This window comes from Petaurus breviceps, unplaced genomic scaffold (genome assembly GCF_028583685.1).
Source record: "Petaurus breviceps papuanus isolate PSGF00001 unplaced genomic scaffold, PetGlider_PUasm1.0 90925, whole genome shotgun sequence".
Classification (NCBI taxonomy): domain Eukaryota; kingdom Metazoa; phylum Chordata; class Mammalia; order Diprotodontia; family Petauridae; genus Petaurus; species Petaurus breviceps.
The window spans coordinates 10267934-10286469 of record NW_027187380.1 but is presented as its reverse complement, the minus strand read 5'-3'; the positions used below and the strand labels follow the sequence as shown (position 1 = coordinate 10286469).

Below are 18536 nucleotides of genomic sequence, written 5' to 3'. Positions count from 1 at the left end.
AAGGAAGGAAGGAAGGAAGGAAGGAAGGAAGGAAGGAAGGAAGGAAGTGAAGAGAGAAAGAAAGAAAGGGATTTTTAAGCAGCTTCTATGTGTTAGGCACTGTTAACTGCTTTATAAGTATTAGCTCATTTGATCTTAACAACAGTCCTGGATGGGAGGTGCTATTATATCTGTTTTGTAGTTGAGGACCCACTGAGTGCCTGTACATATATTGACCAAGCAGAGAATAAGTCAAGGTAGCATTTAATCAAGTACAAAAAATGTGATAGTGTCTAGGAGGCTGGATCTGAAGCTGATCAGTCAATAAACATTTATTAAGCACCTACTGTGTGCCAAGCACTGTGTTAAGCCATGGGGATTCAAAGAAAGGCTAAAATAGTTCCTGCCTTCAAGAAGCAGTTAGATGGCACAATGGATAGAGTGTTGGACATAGAGCCAGAAGGTCCTGAGTTCAAAACCAGTCTCAGATACTTATTAGTTGTGTGACTCTGGAGAGGAAACAATATGCAAATAATTATGTACAAGCAAGACATATAGGGTGGAAATGGAAGGTAATGAGAGGGAAGTCAGGAAGACTTTGAGTTTAAATCCCACCTCAGATATTTACTCCCTGAGTGACCCTTGACAAGTCACTTAAATCTCTCTGGGCTTCACTTTCGTCATCTGTAAAATGGATGTAATTGTGGCAGCTAGATGGCACGGTGAACACAGCACTGGCCCTGGAGTCAGGAGGACCTGAGTTCAAATCCAGACTCAGACACTTAATACTTATTAGCTGTGTGACCTTGGGCAAGTCACTTAACCCTAACTGCCCTCCAAAAAGCAAAAAATAAAAATAAATAAAATGGGTATAATCATATTTCCTATGTTACAGTGCTATGGTAAAGATAAAATGACATGGTGTATAAAGTATTTTAAAGCATGATATAAATGTGAACTGTTATTATGAGATAGTGTAGCTCCCCTAAGTCTAAGAATCAATGAAAAACAGGACCAAGGACATACAAAACTAGGAAATAATTGGAGTAGGTTCGAGTTCCTCTAGGAAGGCTTCATGAAGAGAATAGGTCTTTAAGGTGGATCTTGAAAGAGGTGACTGATGCAGAGAACAGGACTCAGAGCATGGTGAGTTCAATAATGGGAGAAGAAAGCTATCCCCTGGTGCATCCCATGCATGCCCACCATCACTGCCATCTTCTTGTCCAGGACTGAAGACAATTGTAGGGGCACTGATCCAGTCGGTAAAGAAGCTGTCAGACGTGATGATTCTCACAGTCTTCTGCCTGAGTGTCTTTGCCTTAGTTGGGCTGCAGCTCTTCATGGGGAATCTGAGGCAAAAGTGTGTGAAATGGCCACCCCCCATCAGTGACTTTAATGAGACTTGGTATGACAACGGGACAGCCTTGTTCAGCAACGAGACAGGTTTTGGTAACGACACAGGATACAGCAACTTTACCTTCGACTGGGATGCCTACATCAGTGATGAAGGTGAGAAGGGCTAGGGCTTCAGAACTGTAATTATGGATTTTTGTTCCAGGGCAAGTGGCCAGAAAAAAGAACTCTCAGCTGGGTTGTAAGGAAGGGAACTGGTTGGGAGGGGTAGAGGAAGTGGGAACAGAAACCTCAGAGCATGGACTTCAGGATGCTGTGGAAGTTGGGCTAAGGTAGAGAAGCAGAAATGGCACAGGATGAGGAGAAGAGGGGAAAGGAACTCATGACAATGCTCCAAAGAATTCCAAGTGATGTCAGTGCCCTGAAAATTAAATGCCCTAGGACAAAGCTCCAATTGCCCTATACTAGTTATACTTCTGTTGGACTTCCACTTTCAGGGAAGTCCTTTTTTCCTAACCTCTGAGTGCCTAGCTCTCTCTGTTTATCTGAAATCTGTACAGATACCCACTCACAGGCAACAACAGCATCCTATCTTCCCAGGCAGAGAAAGATAGAGAGAGACAGAGATAAGAAGAGAGAGCAAGATCTATATGTTATATATAGATATTATCTGTATACATGTAATATATAATGTATATTTATGTGTGTATATGTGTATATGATATGTATACATATATGATGTGTGTGTATATATTTGCAGATGATCTTCATTATTCAGATTCCATATTTGCAAATTTGCCTGCTCGATAAAATTTATTTTTAATCCCAAAATCCACACTCAAGATGTTTTCTTGGTCATTTGTGCACATGTGAAAAGCAGCAAAAAATTTGAATCACCCAATGAGAATGTTCCCAGCTGAGGTTCTTTTCAAGGTCTATTTAGTGCCATGTTTTTCTAAATTTTCATGCTTTTAATTTTGTGTGTGTGTGATTTCACTGTTTAAAATGGCTCTCAAGCATAGTGATGAAGTGCTGTCTAGAGTCCCTAGGCTCAAAAAGGCTGGGCTATGTTTTATGGAGAGAACCCATGCATTAGATAAGCTTCATTTGGGCATGAGTCATAGTGCTGTTGGCCATGAGTTCAGCGTTAATGAATCAATGATATGGTATGTCCAGAAAAAGGAAGAGGAAATTTGTCAAGTCTATATATGGGGCCACTCTGGAAAGTGCTAAAGCAAATGCTGTGACCAGAGGCTCACAGGAACTTGACCCTGTATTTCCCCTCGAACCAACGATTCAGTATTTGCCAATTTAGTGTTCAAGTCGACTTTATAGAACATAACTATCATGAATGACGAGAAGTGACTGTACATAAATTTCTCCGGCATTATAGAAACACTTAGTATCTCACCTGCTTTGTGTTTCTCTAGCCACATTGGACTCTGAGCTTCTGCGCTCTGAAGTCTCATTCCTTGGAGATACTTAGGCCTGAGGATAGGAAGAGGGGCAGCGAAGATGGGGCAGCAGGAGCTGAAAGGACAGTTAGAACAGCCCTAGCTCCTTTCTCCCACTTGGGTGGGAAATAAGGAATATGAGCATGCATGTATGTAATGTATTTATGTATGTTTGTATACACACATATCCCAAAAACATGTTTGTATTCATGACATGCCTTCTCCATGACCCATGATGCCCCTCACCTCCAACAAAGGTAACTACTATTTCCTGGATGGTGCCCTTGATGCTCTGCTCTGTGGGAACAGCAGTGATGCCGGGTGAGTGATACCAGGGGGAAGGAAGAAGTTACCACCAGGGATTGGAGATACTGAGCTAGAAAGGGACGGGGAAGGCTAGGGGAGGAAGAGGTTCCTTCAAAGGAAAAGGGGCTGATTGGGAACAGATACTTAGGAATGGGGCTGTGGAAACCAAGACATGTAGAGAAAGGGGGAAATGATCCAGTTAGTACATGGGTACCTGAGGGTAGAGGCAGGAACTCTCACTGGGCACCCCCAAGCTTCCCTCCATAGTGGAGTACAGATCCATCTTGCCCCAGAACCTAGGTGGCTCCCCTTCACATCCCTTCTCAGGGCCTTTTTACCAGCCAGAAGCTCAAGTTCTTCCTCCCCTCCCAAGGCACTGGCCCAAGTACAAAGACACTAGGAAGAGTCCCAATCCATCTTCTTCCTTCCTCTATGCCCCAGCTCAGGGATTTCAAGGCTACAAGCCCCTCCGTAGTAAGTAAAGGCTATACAGGCATGAAAGGCTAGAGGAAGCTATATCCAGCCTCCATACACACCCTGTTAACCTGCTTCCTTCCCTTCCAGGCACTGTCCTGAGGGCTACGAGTGTATGAAAGCAGGCAGAAATCCCAACTATGGCTACACCAGTTATGACACCTTCAGCTGGGCCTTCCTTGCCCTCTTCCGACTCATGACACAAGACTATTGGGAGAACCTCTTCCAGCTGGTACACCCTGCCCCAAGGCCCCCAGTACCATTTTTCTCTTAGGACCCTGGTTTTATAGAACCTCAGAGTAGGAAGGGCCCTCAGAGGTCATCTAGTCTAACTTATACCTAAACATCAAGCCCATTTACAGCATCCCCAACTAATGGTTATCCAACCCTCAGAGATAGAGACCACACTCCTTGTATAATTAGCTCCATTCCACTCTCAGTTCTAAATCTTAAGAAGTTTTCCCCTTATATCTAGTAGAAATCTGCCTTATTGCAGTTTCCATTGTATTTGTGCATAATTCTGACCTCTGAAATCAAGAAAAACCAAGTCTAGTCTCTTTTCCAGATGGTTTCTTCCTACTTCCTACCCTTACTCCCTTGCTACCTCTTCCCCTACTTAGCTCTCCTGTGACCCACATTCATAGCTTTCTTTCCTGTCTCTCCGGATCCTGGTACCTATATAATTGCCTTTTACTCCTCTTCCCCTTCCTTCGTCCCAGGGAATTTGGAGGGAGGCATAGAATTGGTTCTAGAGTAATGTCTATGGAAGGAGGAAACAGGAGAGGACCATGGTGTGTGTATGTGTGAGTGTGTGTGTGTGTGCGTGCGTGTATATACATGCACATATACACACGTATACATAAGTTGAAGGTCTGCCTATGCATGTGCGGTGGAGTGGGGGTGGATTGTTAATGCTCTTGAGAATTAGGGCATGTCTAGTACATACCTTGGAAGGGAGAGTGTAGGTAGCTACCTACATTGCTGAGGCTGAACAGGCTCTGCCTGAGGGGTCACAGGACCACAAATTTAGATCTATTAGGGACCACAGAGGCCGGCTGATCCACATCTTTCATTTTCAGGTGAGAGATGGAGGCTTAGAGTTAAATGAGTTTTCCAGGGACATAAAGCCAGGATATGTCAAGGGCAAGGCTTCAGCTCAGGTCTTCTTGCCCCTGAGGCAAGATGTCTATCCACTGAGCTGATCTGTTCCTTCTCTACCTCCCCTCCAGGATTGTGCTGCAGGCCCACTGAAGGAAGGGTCTCTGGTTACACAGACTTTAAGTTTTATTATTTTAAAAATTTTACATTTTGAAATATAATTTTAATAGTTTTATTATTTGTTGGGGGTGATGGGAGCAGTAAGCAAGGGGAGGGCATGGTTGATTGGCAAAGAGCAAGGCAAATACAATTATTCCTTCCACACCACAACTTTCCCCATCGAGGTTACGATAAACCATGAGTTGGCATAAGAAATTATATGGGAATTTTGAGGAAATTTTGCAGAAGCCACAGATGACACACGAAGGCTAGCAAATGACAGAAAAAGTTTTAGAAACTCAGAAATGGGGGCGGCCAGGTAGCACAGCGAGTAAGAGCACCGGCTCCAGCGTCGGGATGACCTGGAGATCAAATCCCGGGCTCAGACACTTAGCACCCACCCAGAAATAACTGGCTGTGTAACCTTGAGCAAGTTACTTAACCCCAATTACTTAAAAAAAAAGAAACTCAGAAATGCATAAAATATATATAATATTGTATAATGCTAACATATTTTATCCTTTAGTACCCTAATAATTTAGACTTCTCTGGTACTGAAGGAGGGGTCAAAATTTTTACATGTGGGAGATATTCCCCCAACCCCTAAGATTTGGAAGGATAACTAATCTCCTTGAGACTTTATAAAACAGAGATAGAAATGATTGCATTTATCCAGAGTTGTGGACCTCAAATAAGATAATGCCTTAAAGCTCTTAGTAAATTTTAAAGCATCATCTAAACATCCATTCTTCTGGCTGTGTTCCACAGTTAGCTAAGTGGTACAAGGAAGGAGTCAACCCTGGGCCTGGAGTCGGGATGTACCCACTCCCTCTACCAACTAGCTAGCTGTGTAACACAGCCAGAAGAATGAATATTAGATAGTGCTTCAGAATGCATAAAGTGCTTTGAGAAGTACTTTAGGAAGCTGAGGAAGCCTGAGTTCCAATCTAGCCTCAGACACTTAGTAGCAGTATGACTCTGGGCATATATTATTTTATTATATTTATTTATTTAACCTCTGTCTGCCTCCATTTTCTCATCTGTAAAATAGGGATAATAACAGTGCCTACCTCCCGGGATTGTTGTGAGGATCAGATAAGATAGACATAAAACACTATGGAAACTTTAAAGCACTATATAAATTTTTTGTTATTACTATATTAATTATTACTGTTATTTACTATTATTATTATCATTATTATTATTATTATTGCTTTTTGGAGGGGGTAGGGCAGAGTATTTGGGGTTAAGTGATTTGCCCAAGGTCACATGGCTAGTAAGTGTTAAGTGTCTGAGGCCATATTTGAAATCAGGTCCTCCTGATTCCAGGACCGGTGCTCTATTCACTGCACTACCTACCTACCCCTATTATGTATTATTATTACTATGTCAAGATGAAATGAGGAAAGTCTGCAGCCCAGGGTAAATTCCCCTCTGGCAACTTAGGGGAGGGTATAAAAAGAGTCACCTCAAAATTATAAAGAACAAATTTGACCCCAAAGAAGAGAGACGAAGTTGCCCTCCAAAACTTTACAGAGGTTGGTGGGGGATAGGGAATTTCATAGGTGCAGAATGTTGCATAGATAATGTAAGGGGGTTGTTGTTGTGTTTGTTATGTTTGTTTTTGCAACACATAGGTCTGTTGTACTTATTTTTTTTTCTTCTTTGTGTTTTTTTTTTTTAATTCTTTGCAATAGGGATAGCTTTCTGGGATGGGGAGGGAAAAGGAGAGATACAATGGGAAATATAGTTGACGGAAACAAAAGTTTAAATCTGTTTTATAAAAAGGAAAAGAGTTGAACAGGATGGGCAGGCACACCAGAGGGCATTCGCCACATTGATGAGGTCCTTCTTGTTGTCTCCATTCCCCTGGTGATTGTTGTCGTCGGGTGGGCTAGGTCATGCTCAGAGGGGGAATCACGGGACGTTCCCCTTCCTCCCCAATTCCCGCAGACCCTTCGGGCGGCTGGCAAGACCTACATGGTCTTTTTTGTAGTCATTATCTTCCTCGGCTCCTTCTATCTCATCAACCTCATCCTGGCGGTGGTGGCGATGGCCTACGCAGAGCAGAATGATGCCACCCTGGCAGAGGAGCAAGAGAAGGAGGAGGAGTTCCAGCAGATGCTAGAGAAGCTCAAGAAGCACCAGGAGGAACAGGAGAAACTGGTCAGTGTTTTGGGCTAGGAGATGGACCTGTCCTGGGTCCTGACCCCTTGGGCTGACATTTCCTCTTGGGTGGAATGGTGATGAAGGAGATATGGGGTGGGGTAGGGGAGGGAAAAGAACATCAGACATAGAGAGAAAGATAAAGAGTAGAGGGTCCTGACCTGAGACATTACAGGGGAAATGGGGTGGTGGTGGTGCTAGGGAAGGAGATTTCTGGCCTGGAAGTAAGGAAACCTAGGGTTTTTTATTTGGCTTTCTGCAACCCTCCCTCACTGCAGTCCAATTAATTTGTAAGTCATGGCATCATCTTCCTAATGTCATGGTTTTCTTCAAGAACGAAAGACAAACTGCACACACACACACACACAATTAATTGACTATATGACTGTGGGCAAGTCCCTTTACTTTTCTGGGTCTCCTTTAAATCAGGTTGTTAAGCTAGATGAAGAGTTATAAACTTGGGGTCCCCACCTTGTTTTTTCAAAAATATTTTGATATTTCTATTTCAATATAATTGGTTTCTTTTGTTATTCTATAGATTTTATTTTATACATTTAAAACATTCTTCTGAGAAGAGGCCCAATGGCTTTACCAAGATAATTTGAAAAAATAAAATTAAGAACCCCTAGGCTAAATGATCTGAGAGCTCTTCCAACTGATATTCTGATAGTCTATATATTTATCTTTGTGAAATCTCGGTCATAAAGGCCCAGAGATGCATTTCTTTAGAGAATGTCATTGTGCCTGGTATCATTAGACAAATTATTAGGATAAGCAAAGTTTTGGTGCTGCATGGTCTGTGGAGGAGGATCTGGCTTAAATACAGAGAACAGAGGAACAATCCCTCTCCCTTTGCATTCTTAACCCACAAAGACATCACCCTTGCAATGTCATTGGTCCTTTTCAATAATGAAGAATCAACAATAACCCACAAAGAGCAGAAACAGGAATGAAAGTAGGATGGGACCTGCTCAGATTCATAGGCTTGAGCCTATAGCATCGTCCTTCCATTCACCCAAAATCATGCCGATTTTCAAGATGCGGGGTCAGACTATCCTGCATGGTTCAGAGTAACCTGAAGTTGGGGCCCCCATCCTTTGTCATCTTTCTACTTATGCCTAAGCTAAGAGGAGAGTGAGTTCCAGGAAACAGAACATAGTTCATAGTTTAAGGGAAGATGTCACCTAATTCATCCTTGCTGGTCTATAGGCTCAAACAGCTCTGGAGAATGGTGGGGCAGATGGGGACCAGACACAGGGGAAGGATTGCAATGGCGGCCCGGATACAGAAGAGGTAGGATCTGTCCTGTGATGTCATCTGTCCCTTCAGACTGGGGTCAAGTGTGGAAGTGTCTAACCTTGGATGGAAAATATAAAGGCAGAGGGGAGGGGGGACAGCTGCAACACTGACCTCCTTATCTCATGGTGTGTATGTGGGTGGGGGAGCAGGGACAACCTTATTATTCAAAAATGCCAGAGCTATTAATTCATACCTTGCTCATCTCGTGTAACAGTTATTCTGTTTGCTGCACAGTATCTATTTAGTTCAAAGAGGATCTGAGGAATTCCCCTTCCTAACACAACACCCCTGGCACCCAAGTCTGATCCCAGGGCTGGTGTTCGGTCTATTAAAATCCTCAGTTGGGCTCTGTGTGGAAGCAGGTGGCTCTGAGAGGACTCCCTACAACTCTTCCTCCATCTCTAGCCCTACCCCATCTGTGCCTTCTGGCCCCTCTTACCCAACCCTTCTCTTTCCGCAGTCCCGGAGGAGACCATCCCAGAACCCCCAAAGACAAAGCTGCAGCATGGAAAGCGCCATCTCGGATGCCATGGAAGGTGAAGGGCCCATATTTGGGGACATGTTTGATACTCCCCTGGTCCCCTCCCCATCCTCCTAGGACCCACTGCCACATGACCGGCCTGAGTAGTTTTGGCTTCAGGGCAGGTCAGCAAGGAAGGGCCAGGCCGAGTTGGACTTTTAGGACAACCGTAACCTAATATTGGATCTGAAGAAAGAGCTGTGATAAATATAGTCACAGCTTAGTTGGACCCAGCACTGGCCACAGGGCCCAGCAGCTCTGGGGGCCACTGGCTTCCGGGCAGGAATGGAGGAAGGGAGGTGACAAGGGGATGGGGAAGGACAATCTAATAATACTAACCAGGAAGGACCACATTTCCGGAAACCAGAAACCTCTCTCCCCAGGAATTCCAGGACAAGGGGCAAAAGTAGAACCCACCAAATGCCATACTTCTCCATCCATAAACTCAAACAGGAAGTGAGATGGAAAAGTCATTGCCTTCCCTAGCCTGGGCTCAGAGGAGGAGTGGGTGCTAGACAATGAAGCAGGTGGATGGATGGGTAGACTAGCACAGGACCTCTTCCATCTAGGCTAGGTTGTACGGAGGAGGTACAGGGGACAAATCAAGATTATTCTCTATGATCTCGCTGTAGTACATTTTGCCATCTTCCTCCCCTCCAGTTTCTCTGGGAAAAACATAATCCAACAATGTAGCTGTCCTTTCAAGGGCAAGGGTTCCTGGTCTTTTGTGTGTGTGGTCTGGTAAAGCCTATGGACCCCTTCTCAGAGCAATGTATTTAAATACATTAAACAAAATCAGTAGGATTACCAATGAAACAAATTATTTGAAATTTAAGGGGAAAAAAATCTAGGCTAAGAACCTTATGAATAATTAGTTTCTATTTCTGCAACCAACCTCAGACTTTCAACTAGTATTTAAATATAGGATATTTATTCAAAATAGTAATGAGTCGAGAAGAGCCTGATATTCCAATTCAATCTAATTCAATTTAACAAAGTTTTGTTAGGCACCTGCTATGGCATATTTATGGCATAAATAGATATTGTGTTAGCCAAAAAACAAAGAATAGCACCTTCCCATGGAAGGCACATTATCCTCACTCAAGGTGGGTTTTTTGTTTTGTTTTGTTTTGGCCCCATCCCTCTGCTCTAGAGTGGTGAGATTTCAATTTCTCAAAATTCACCATTCAAAGATTTTGACAATAATCACAATACTTCTTCAATATCTCCTCAGTGAATCTAGAATCTCATTGATATGAACACTCTTTCCAATAATATAGATCTCAACTCATCCATATCTTGTAGTCTGATGTGATGCTTGTCCATGTTTCTCCATAGATCCCCTATAGATTCCAGATGCAAATTTACTGGAGCATTTTCCAGTGAGTGCAGCAATTGGGCTGTCTTATCTCTTTTCCTTCATTCTATGCCTGATTGGCCCAACTTCTTTTCCAAAGTACATCGGTTTACTTAATAGTGTTTTTTTCCAATTACACGTAAAGATAGTTTTCAACATTCATTTTTGTAAAATTTTGAGTTCCAAATTTTTCTCTCTTCCCCTTCCTTTTCCTCCTCCTCAAGACAGCACATAATCTTATATAGTTATACATGTACAATCATTTTGGACATATAAAGCACATAGGTTTGGAAAAGCATTCAGGTTTGGAAGGAAGGGAGGGAGGGAAAGAGGTAGGGAGGAAGGAAAGGGGGAAAGGAGGGAGGAAGAAAGGAAGGAAGGAAGGAAGGAAGGAAGGAAGGAAGGAAGGAAGGAAGGAAGGAAGGAAGGAAGGAAGGAAAGGGATGAAAGGAAGGAAGGAAGGGGAGGAAAGGAAGGAAGGAATGGAAAGAAAGAAGAGAAGGAGGAAGGAAGGAAAGAAATAAAGAAAAAGAAAGGGAGAAAGGATCTGAGCTGTGCTTTAGAAAGATTAATCTAGCAATGGTACATAGAATAGATTAGAAGGGGAATGATGAAATAAAAAGACCTCCTGGGAAATTATTATAGTAGTAGAAGTATGAACTAGTACTTAACAAAATGAATGGCAAAGAAAAGATGTACTCAGCTTGTGGCTGGAAGAATGGTGAGGACATTGGCCAAAACTGGGAAGTCAGGAGGAGGAGCCAATTTCAGGAAGATGATCCATTAGGATATCATGAATCTGAGATGGCATCCAGGCAATGTCAAAAAGGTAGTTGGAAAAGTAAGTGGAGAAGTCTTATCTACCCCAGAGCGTTTCTTAAACTGTGAGTCCTGGTTCCATATGGGGTCTTGACCACAATCTAAGAAGTGCTGAAGGGTCACAAGTGGAAAAAGTTTAAGGACAAGGTTTTAAAGAACCTCACCTCACCCTTACCCATTGTCTACTTGAAGCTTTAAGCCTTCATAATAATAATTTGATTTATCACAAAATAAATACCTACATCCCATAGAGAGTAAGATTTTCTGATATTAAAGATATGTGGGCATTTATATAAAGTTGTAATATGTATTCCTCATTATACTCTGCTGTGGGCCACACTGCCTTTAGGTCAGGGGGACAAGAAAGGGACATGGGGAATATTTGATAAGTAATCATATTATTCTATTTATATTATTTTGTGCATATGTGTGGCAAATTCTGTAATTTATTTCCTTTCATATTGAAGAGGGGGCATGGGAAGGTTTACTGAAAGTCAAGATGTATTGGGATCAAAAATGTTGGAGACCCCTGTCCTAGGTGCTACTAATCTCATCTACTCCTAGTCCAAGTTACACTCCTCCCCAGTCTCCCTTCCCTAACTCCTAGATCTAGGTGACACTCTGTCCTAACAAAGGATTTTCTGAAGCCGCATCTTGCTGCTCTTTGACATGTGGTTCTAAATTCTTCCTCCTTTACCCTGGGTGGAGGGGGAGGGTGGAAGGAGAGCACTTCCTTTTATAGTGTCATGTCCACTCACAAGGAGTATGGAAGTCTCTCCAAATATCTTCTGGAAGAATCTAGCTATGCCTGCTCCTGGTTCCTCCTCATGGGCAGAATTTCAATTGTTTCCAATTGATTACAAAATGGGAAGGAGGGATCATGGGCCTGAAACACCTTGAGCTTTCTTCTTCCTACCCCCTACCCCCAGAGTTGGAGGAGGCCCATCAGAAGTGCCCACCATGGTGGTACAAGTGTGCCCATACACTGTTGGTGTGGAATTGCTGTGCTCCATGGGTGAAGCTAAAGAAGATATTACACCTGATTGTCATGGACCCCTTTGTGGACCTGGGCATCACCATCTGCATTGTGCTCAACACAGTCTTCATGGCCATGGAACATTACCCCATGACTCCCCAGTTTGAGCATGTGCTCTCTGTGGGCAACCTGGTACAGAGGGGGATAAGGGGATGGAGGGGTTTCTCTGGAGGAGAGCAGAGGAATGGGTGGATGTGGTGAATTTCTGAGCATGTGTGGAGGAGCTTGAGGGGGGGGGGGGGGGGAGGTCTGTGGGTGAATAGAAGGATGAATGAATAAATGAATAAGTGAATAGTGAAGTAAGTGCTCACTATAAGCAAAGCATTGTGTTAAGTGTTAGGAGTACAAATAAAAAAGCAAGACAGTTCCTGTTCTTAAGGAGTGCCCATTCTAAATGAGAGGAGGTTAAACCAGACGACTTCTGAGGTCCCTTCTAGCTCTGAATCCATGACCTGTAATGGGGGAGACCACATATGGAAAAAGTCTCAGCTGCAAGTCAGATGGAAAAGCCAAGTGGTCCTTAGGGTGCAGATAACAGGCAAGACCTGTTATTTAGAGTCATTTCCACTGAGAAATCCCTATATGCTTCTGATGATGAATCATTTGACAATGTTGAGGATTTTAGTAGTGAGAACTTTTTTTTACTAGGTTTTCAGGAAATGTACCCCCCTTAGGGGGTACAGCTAAGTAGCACAGGGGGTAGAGTACAGGACCTGGGATCAGGAAGACTCATCTTTGTGAGTTCAAATTCAGCTTCAGACACTTACTAGCTGGGTGACCCTGGCAAGTCATTTCACCCTGTTTGCCTGTTTCCTCATCTGTAAAATGAGCTGGAGAAGGAAATTGCAAACCACTCCAGCATCTTTGCCAAGAAAGCCTCAAATGTGGGGCAGCTAGGTGGCACAGTGAATCAAGCACAGGCCCTGGAGTCAGAAGGACCTGAGTTCAAATCTGACCTCAGACACTTAACACTTACTAGCTGTGTGACCTTGGACAAGTCACTTAACCACAATTGCCCTGCCTTCCCCCCTCCAAGAAAGAAAGAAAGAAGGAAAGAAAGCCCTAATTAGGGTCAAAAAGAATCATATCTGACTGAAACTACTGAACAACAACAAACCCCCTTAGGAGGTGGACCCTGAAGAGAAAGTTTCCAGGTCCAATCTCCATGAGGATGTCTTCTCTGGAGGAAGGCTAGGGGATCTGGTTTTAAGCAGAGCTGGAATGAGGGGGCAGGGTGGGAGGGAGCTGCTGGGATCTTGGGTTTACCTGACCATTGCTGGTATGTGTAATAGGGATAACAAAATATGGTTCTGCTACTTATCATCCATAGGAATAGCCATATGGACCTTGGGCAAAGTCATTTCTTATAGGACTTCAGTTTCTTCATCTCTAAAATGAGGGTGTTAGATTAAGTAGATTATTTCTGAGGTTCCTTCCAGCTCTAAACCTCTAAGCTACACCTGAAGGTGTCTGGAGGATGTCTGTGACTGTATGGATGATGGTATGGATTTATGGATGTATGTGGATGTCTGTGGGAATGTCCTGAGGAAGTACCTGGAGGTATATATAGCTATGTGTGAGGGTTCTTTGAGATATCTGGGTAACCTAAGTCACTGAGAGAGTGATGGGTCTTTGGCACTAGCCCATCTGGGAGAAGGGGATCCATGTCCCAAGGTCCTGGAACAGGGGATACAGAGGACAAATGATGTACATAGTGTGACTATGGAACATGCAGATTCCCAGAATGAGGGATATGAGAGCCTGGGAATTACTGGGCTCCAGAGTCTCCTCTTTTTCCACTTTCTAGTCCTAAGGTTTCCAGACTTGCCTGCCTGCCAGTCTGCCCCAATTTCCCTTCCCCATGCTCCCTCTCTATTGTTGACATGCACTGATCTCTGTGCTTATCCCCTCACCATTAGAAGCATTAGCACCTCATTCCCAGCCCCTGCTGGGAGCCAGGCCCAGACAAAGGGAAGCTGAGCCTACCCTGGTCCTTGCTCTAGCTCCTACCACAATGGATTTGGGGAGGTATGGGTCCTGAGAAACCTCCTACGTGGGGAGGCAAGAGATACTAAGAAAGAATGGAAATTGGACCTGGGCCTAGAGATAGGGGCCTCAAGGGTAAGAGCTGGAATATAGATGGAGGGACAAGCAAGGGGACTGGGATGGCCAAAGAGGCCCCGAGGAATTTCCATCCAGAGACAAAGGATCAGGTCTGGAAACGGGTTTTCCCTTTGATTAAGCCACACAGCTGCTCTAGGGTGTGTTCCATTGGCTGCTCCCTGGACCTTTGCTGTTTTTTGGGCAACTGCTATGCCCAAAGAAGATCCCCTAGAGAGGGCTTCAGTATATGCCCGAGGCAGGTGGGGAAAGAGGCCCTTCTGAGGACCTGTCTGTATCCAGGGGCTAGGACTTGAGCCCTCTCCCCCTATGGTTTTGAGGTTAAACAGCTCAAATCCCAGTATGAAATCAGGATCAGGAATCTAATTGACACCTACAGGGGCTGCCTGATCCTCTTAATAAAAGGATTTATTCAGTAAAACTTGGACTCAAGTGGAAAGGCTGCACCTGAGGACCTAGAAGGCCACATGTGACCTTGAGGCTGCAGGTTCCACACCCCTGGACCAGAGCTTTTGAAAAGGGTGGGTCCCAGTTCCTTCATCCATGTCCCACTTGGCCCTAGAGGGAAACCCCTCCCCACCCTATCTCCCAAATTCCATCTCAGGCACATAATCAGCAGCACCTGAAGTTTAATCAGGAAAAGAATTCTTTGGGTGCATACCAGATTCTCTTTGTGTACTTTACACGTAATGAGTGTTTAATCAATGCTTGTTGGATTTGGCACAGACAGGTACAGAAGAGCCAGGGTGCAGAGGCCTCTGGGACTCTGCCCATCTCTATTCTCTTGCCAGTGTTTCCTTCTGAGCCCAGGGAATAGATTGCTGCTGAAGCTCACAACCCTGGGTCACCTTTTCTGATGTCCTGTGGTTCTCTAGAAACTGTAAGGAGAGGGAAAGGGAAAGGAAGGGAATAAGCATTTATATAGCACCTACTGTGTGCCAGACACTGTACTATGTACTATGCAAATTTTATCCTATTTGTTCCTCACAACCCTGGGAGGCAGGTGCTATTAGTATTTCCATTTTACAGCTGAGGAAACTGAGGCAGGAAAAAGTTAAGTGACTTGCCCAGGGTCACACAGCTTATAAATATCTGAGGCAGGATTTGAACTCAGGTTTTCCTGATTCCAAGCCCAGTGCATCATCAGTTATTAATGTGCACAGCTCTGGGTCCCCTTTCTTGATGCCTTATGGTTGTTAGAAACCGAAAAGGGGAGAATTCCAAGGGAGTGGGCTCAGAAGGGGGATTCCTAGCACCTATTTTATGCATTTGGGAGGGAGGGGGTCATTCTATGAATGGAAGGGAGGACATTAGGGTCCAGTTGTGACTGATTGTTCTCCCCAGGTTTTCACAGGAATCTTCACTGCAGAGATGGTGCTGAAGCTGATTGCGATGGATCCCTATGAGTACTTCCAGCAGGGCTGGAACATCTTTGATAGTTTTATTGTTACCCTGAGCCTGGTGGAGCTGGGGCTGGCCAATGTGCAAGGGCTGTCTGTGCTTCGATCCTTCCGTTTGGTATGTGCCTAGCCTTGGGGCACCCAGCAGTCCCCTCTCCCATTATACTGCCCATTCCTGGGACTGGGAACCCTGTCTCCTTTCTCGGACTGGGAGCTCCCTGAAGGCAGGGATTATGTCTCCTACATCAGGCTGAGAGCTCTCAGAGATTTAGGACAGTGTCTCCCCCATTGTACTGGGGATTCCTAATGTTGGGAATCATGTTTCCCTTATTGGACTGGAAGCTCCCTGAGGGCAGGGATTTTGTCTCACCCAGTAGGATGGTGAACTCTACCAGAGCTGGTATAATGCCTCCTCTGTCCCCATTATCATAGTTTTCATATAACCGCCCTAACTTTTAAAATTGGGCAGTTAGGTGGTTAGAGTGCTGGTCCTGGAGTCAGAAAGACTCATCTTCACCAGTTCAAATCCATCCTCAGATACTTACTAGCTGTGGGGCCCTAGGCAAGTCACTTAACACTGTTTGCCTCGGTTTCCTCATTTGTTAAAAATGAGCTGGGGAAGGAAATGGCAAACCACTCCAGTATCTCTGAGAAGAAAACCCCAAATGGGATCACAAAGAGTCAGACATGACTGGCATACAACTTAACAACAACAACTTCCTGACTCTAGGCCCAGTGCTCTGTCCAATACCTGGCAGCTTAATGTGCTCAGCACTGTAGTAAACCCACGGAAAGATAAAATAACAATTAGGATATACTGCTTTTCCATATAGAACTTAAAATCTAGCATGCAGAATGTGACACAAATATTTAATACTGTGTAATAAGTATATAATAACTATAGTGATGAATAAAATATAATAAGACCACAAAGAAGTACAAAGACTTATTTGGAGGTCAGATTATTTCTGACCAGGAGGGAGGGTCAGGGAAAGCTTTCTGGAAGATGGTCTTCTGGAAGAAGTTTTGAGGGATGGGTAAGATTTCAAAAGTTAGAAACAGACTATTCTTGGGATAGAAATTGGTATCAGCAAAGACAATAGAGATGGGAGGTTCATTGTCCCATCTCTGTGTCTACACAGACTCCCAAGCGGTAGTGAATAATCCAGTATGGATAGAGTATGGCACACATGGAAAAGAGAAATGTGAAATAAGATTAAAAATGTGTCTAGATAAAAGTCTTTGATGCTAGCCTAAGGAGTCTGAATTTTATTTAGTAGGCAATAGGGGAAAATGGGGTCTTAAGCATGAGGCTGACATGATCAGATGTATCATAATGGAAGATTGGAGCAGAAAGAGCCTGGAGGCTGGGAGACAGTGGGAGACTGCTAATCATAGTCAGAAGCTGCCTAGGAAGCCATTTTCTAGGGCAATGGCAATGGGAATAAAAAAGAAGGGGACAGATTTAAGTGATAGTATAAGAGATAGAATCAACTGGACTTGGTAACTGGATATAGACTGTGAACTCCACAAGCAGAAGGACTGTCTTTTGCTTTTCTTTGTAACCCAAGAATTTAGCACCATGCCTGGCACCTAGCAGACAACTTAATAAATGTTTATTGATTGACTGACGTAGGACTTGAAAGAGGGAAGTGTTAAGGACAACACCATTGCTTTGATTTAAGCCTGAGTGAGTGGTGGTGCCATTGACAGAAAGAAGAGAATCAGAGTCAATCTGGAGTGGAAAGATGATAATTTCTGTTATGAGCACATTGAGCTTGAGGATTCATCAGATTTGAATCCAAATTCTTGGGATGTAGAACTTTTATAAATTTGGCAAGGGGTAGGTAGCTGGTGAAGTGTGTAGCATGCAGGGCCTGGAGTCAGGAAGACTCTTCTCCCTGAGTTCAAATCCAGCCTCAGATACTCATTAGCTCTATGACCCAAGGGAAGTCATTTAATTTCATTTGCCTTAATTTCCTCATCTATAAAAGGAGCTGGATAAGGAGATGGCAGACCACTCCAGGGTCTTTGCCAAGAAAACCCCAAGTAAGGTCACAAAGAGTAGGACACAACTGAAATGATGGAACAACAGACTTGGTAATCATTCAATCTCTTTGGACCTCAGTTTCCTTATCCATAAAATAAGGGGACTGGATTAAATTATCTTTAAGGTCCCATACAGTTTTAAATCCTAGGATGATTGGTTAATAGCAGAACTTTAAATAAAATCCTTTTGACCCCACTTCCACCCCATCTCTTTCCCAATCCTATCAGAAGAAGAACTCCAAGAGAATGGTGACATATGGTTTCTCATAGACAAGAAGGCTGTGTGCTCCATCAAACTAGGAGTTCATCAGAGATGGTCATATTTCTCCCCTACAGCTGAAGATGGGGGGCCATATTAATAAAAGAGGTTCTTCTATTATATTTTCATCCATTTATTCATTCCCTATCCCCAGATGAGAGTCTTCAAACTAGCCAAGTCCTGGCCAACACTGAATATGCTCATCAAGATCATTGGCAATTCGGTGGGAGCCTTGGGAAACCTGACGCTGGTGTTGGCCATCATCGTCTTCATCTTTGCTGTGGTGGGCATGCAGCTCTTTGGAAAGAGCTATAAGGATTGCGTGTGTAAGATTAATTCTGACTGCACCCTGCCCCGCTGGCACATGCATGACTTCTTCCACTCCTTCCTCATCGTCTTCCGAATCCTGTGTGGCGAGTGGATCGAGACCATGTGGGATTGTATGGAGGTGGCCGGTCAGCCCATGTGCCTCACTGTCTTTCTCATGGTCATGGTCATCGGGAACCTTGTGGTGAGTAAGGGAAAGAGGGAGGAAGGGAAGAGCCCCCAGCTCCTGCATTCCCATAGAATCATAGCCTGTTAGAGGAAGAAAGAACTTCAGAGATCATTTATATAGCTCAGCTGGGATCACTTAAGGGAAGAGAATGAGAATTTGAGGAAAATAGAACCTGTTAAGTGATTGAAATC

At 43.9% G+C, this 18536-nt stretch overlaps 1 protein-coding gene across 1 annotated transcript in view; it reads left to right on the top strand.

Annotated features, from left to right (window-relative positions):
* Positions 1-18536, top strand: part of SCN4A (sodium voltage-gated channel alpha subunit 4) — a 99302-nt gene that overhangs the window by 40600 nt on the left and 40166 nt on the right. Inside the window, exons 7-15 of the mRNA XM_069076856.1 lie at positions 1207-1488; positions 3044-3107; positions 3657-3798; positions 6777-6989; positions 8199-8282; positions 8749-8824; positions 11914-12152; positions 15486-15659; positions 18004-18360. Of these exons, the coding sequence (XP_068932957.1) occupies positions 1207-1488; positions 3044-3107; positions 3657-3798; positions 6777-6989; positions 8199-8282; positions 8749-8824; positions 11914-12152; positions 15486-15659; positions 18004-18360 (1631 nt within the window). The remainder of the gene's footprint in view (positions 1-1206; positions 1489-3043; positions 3108-3656; positions 3799-6776; positions 6990-8198; positions 8283-8748; positions 8825-11913; positions 12153-15485; positions 15660-18003; positions 18361-18536) is intronic.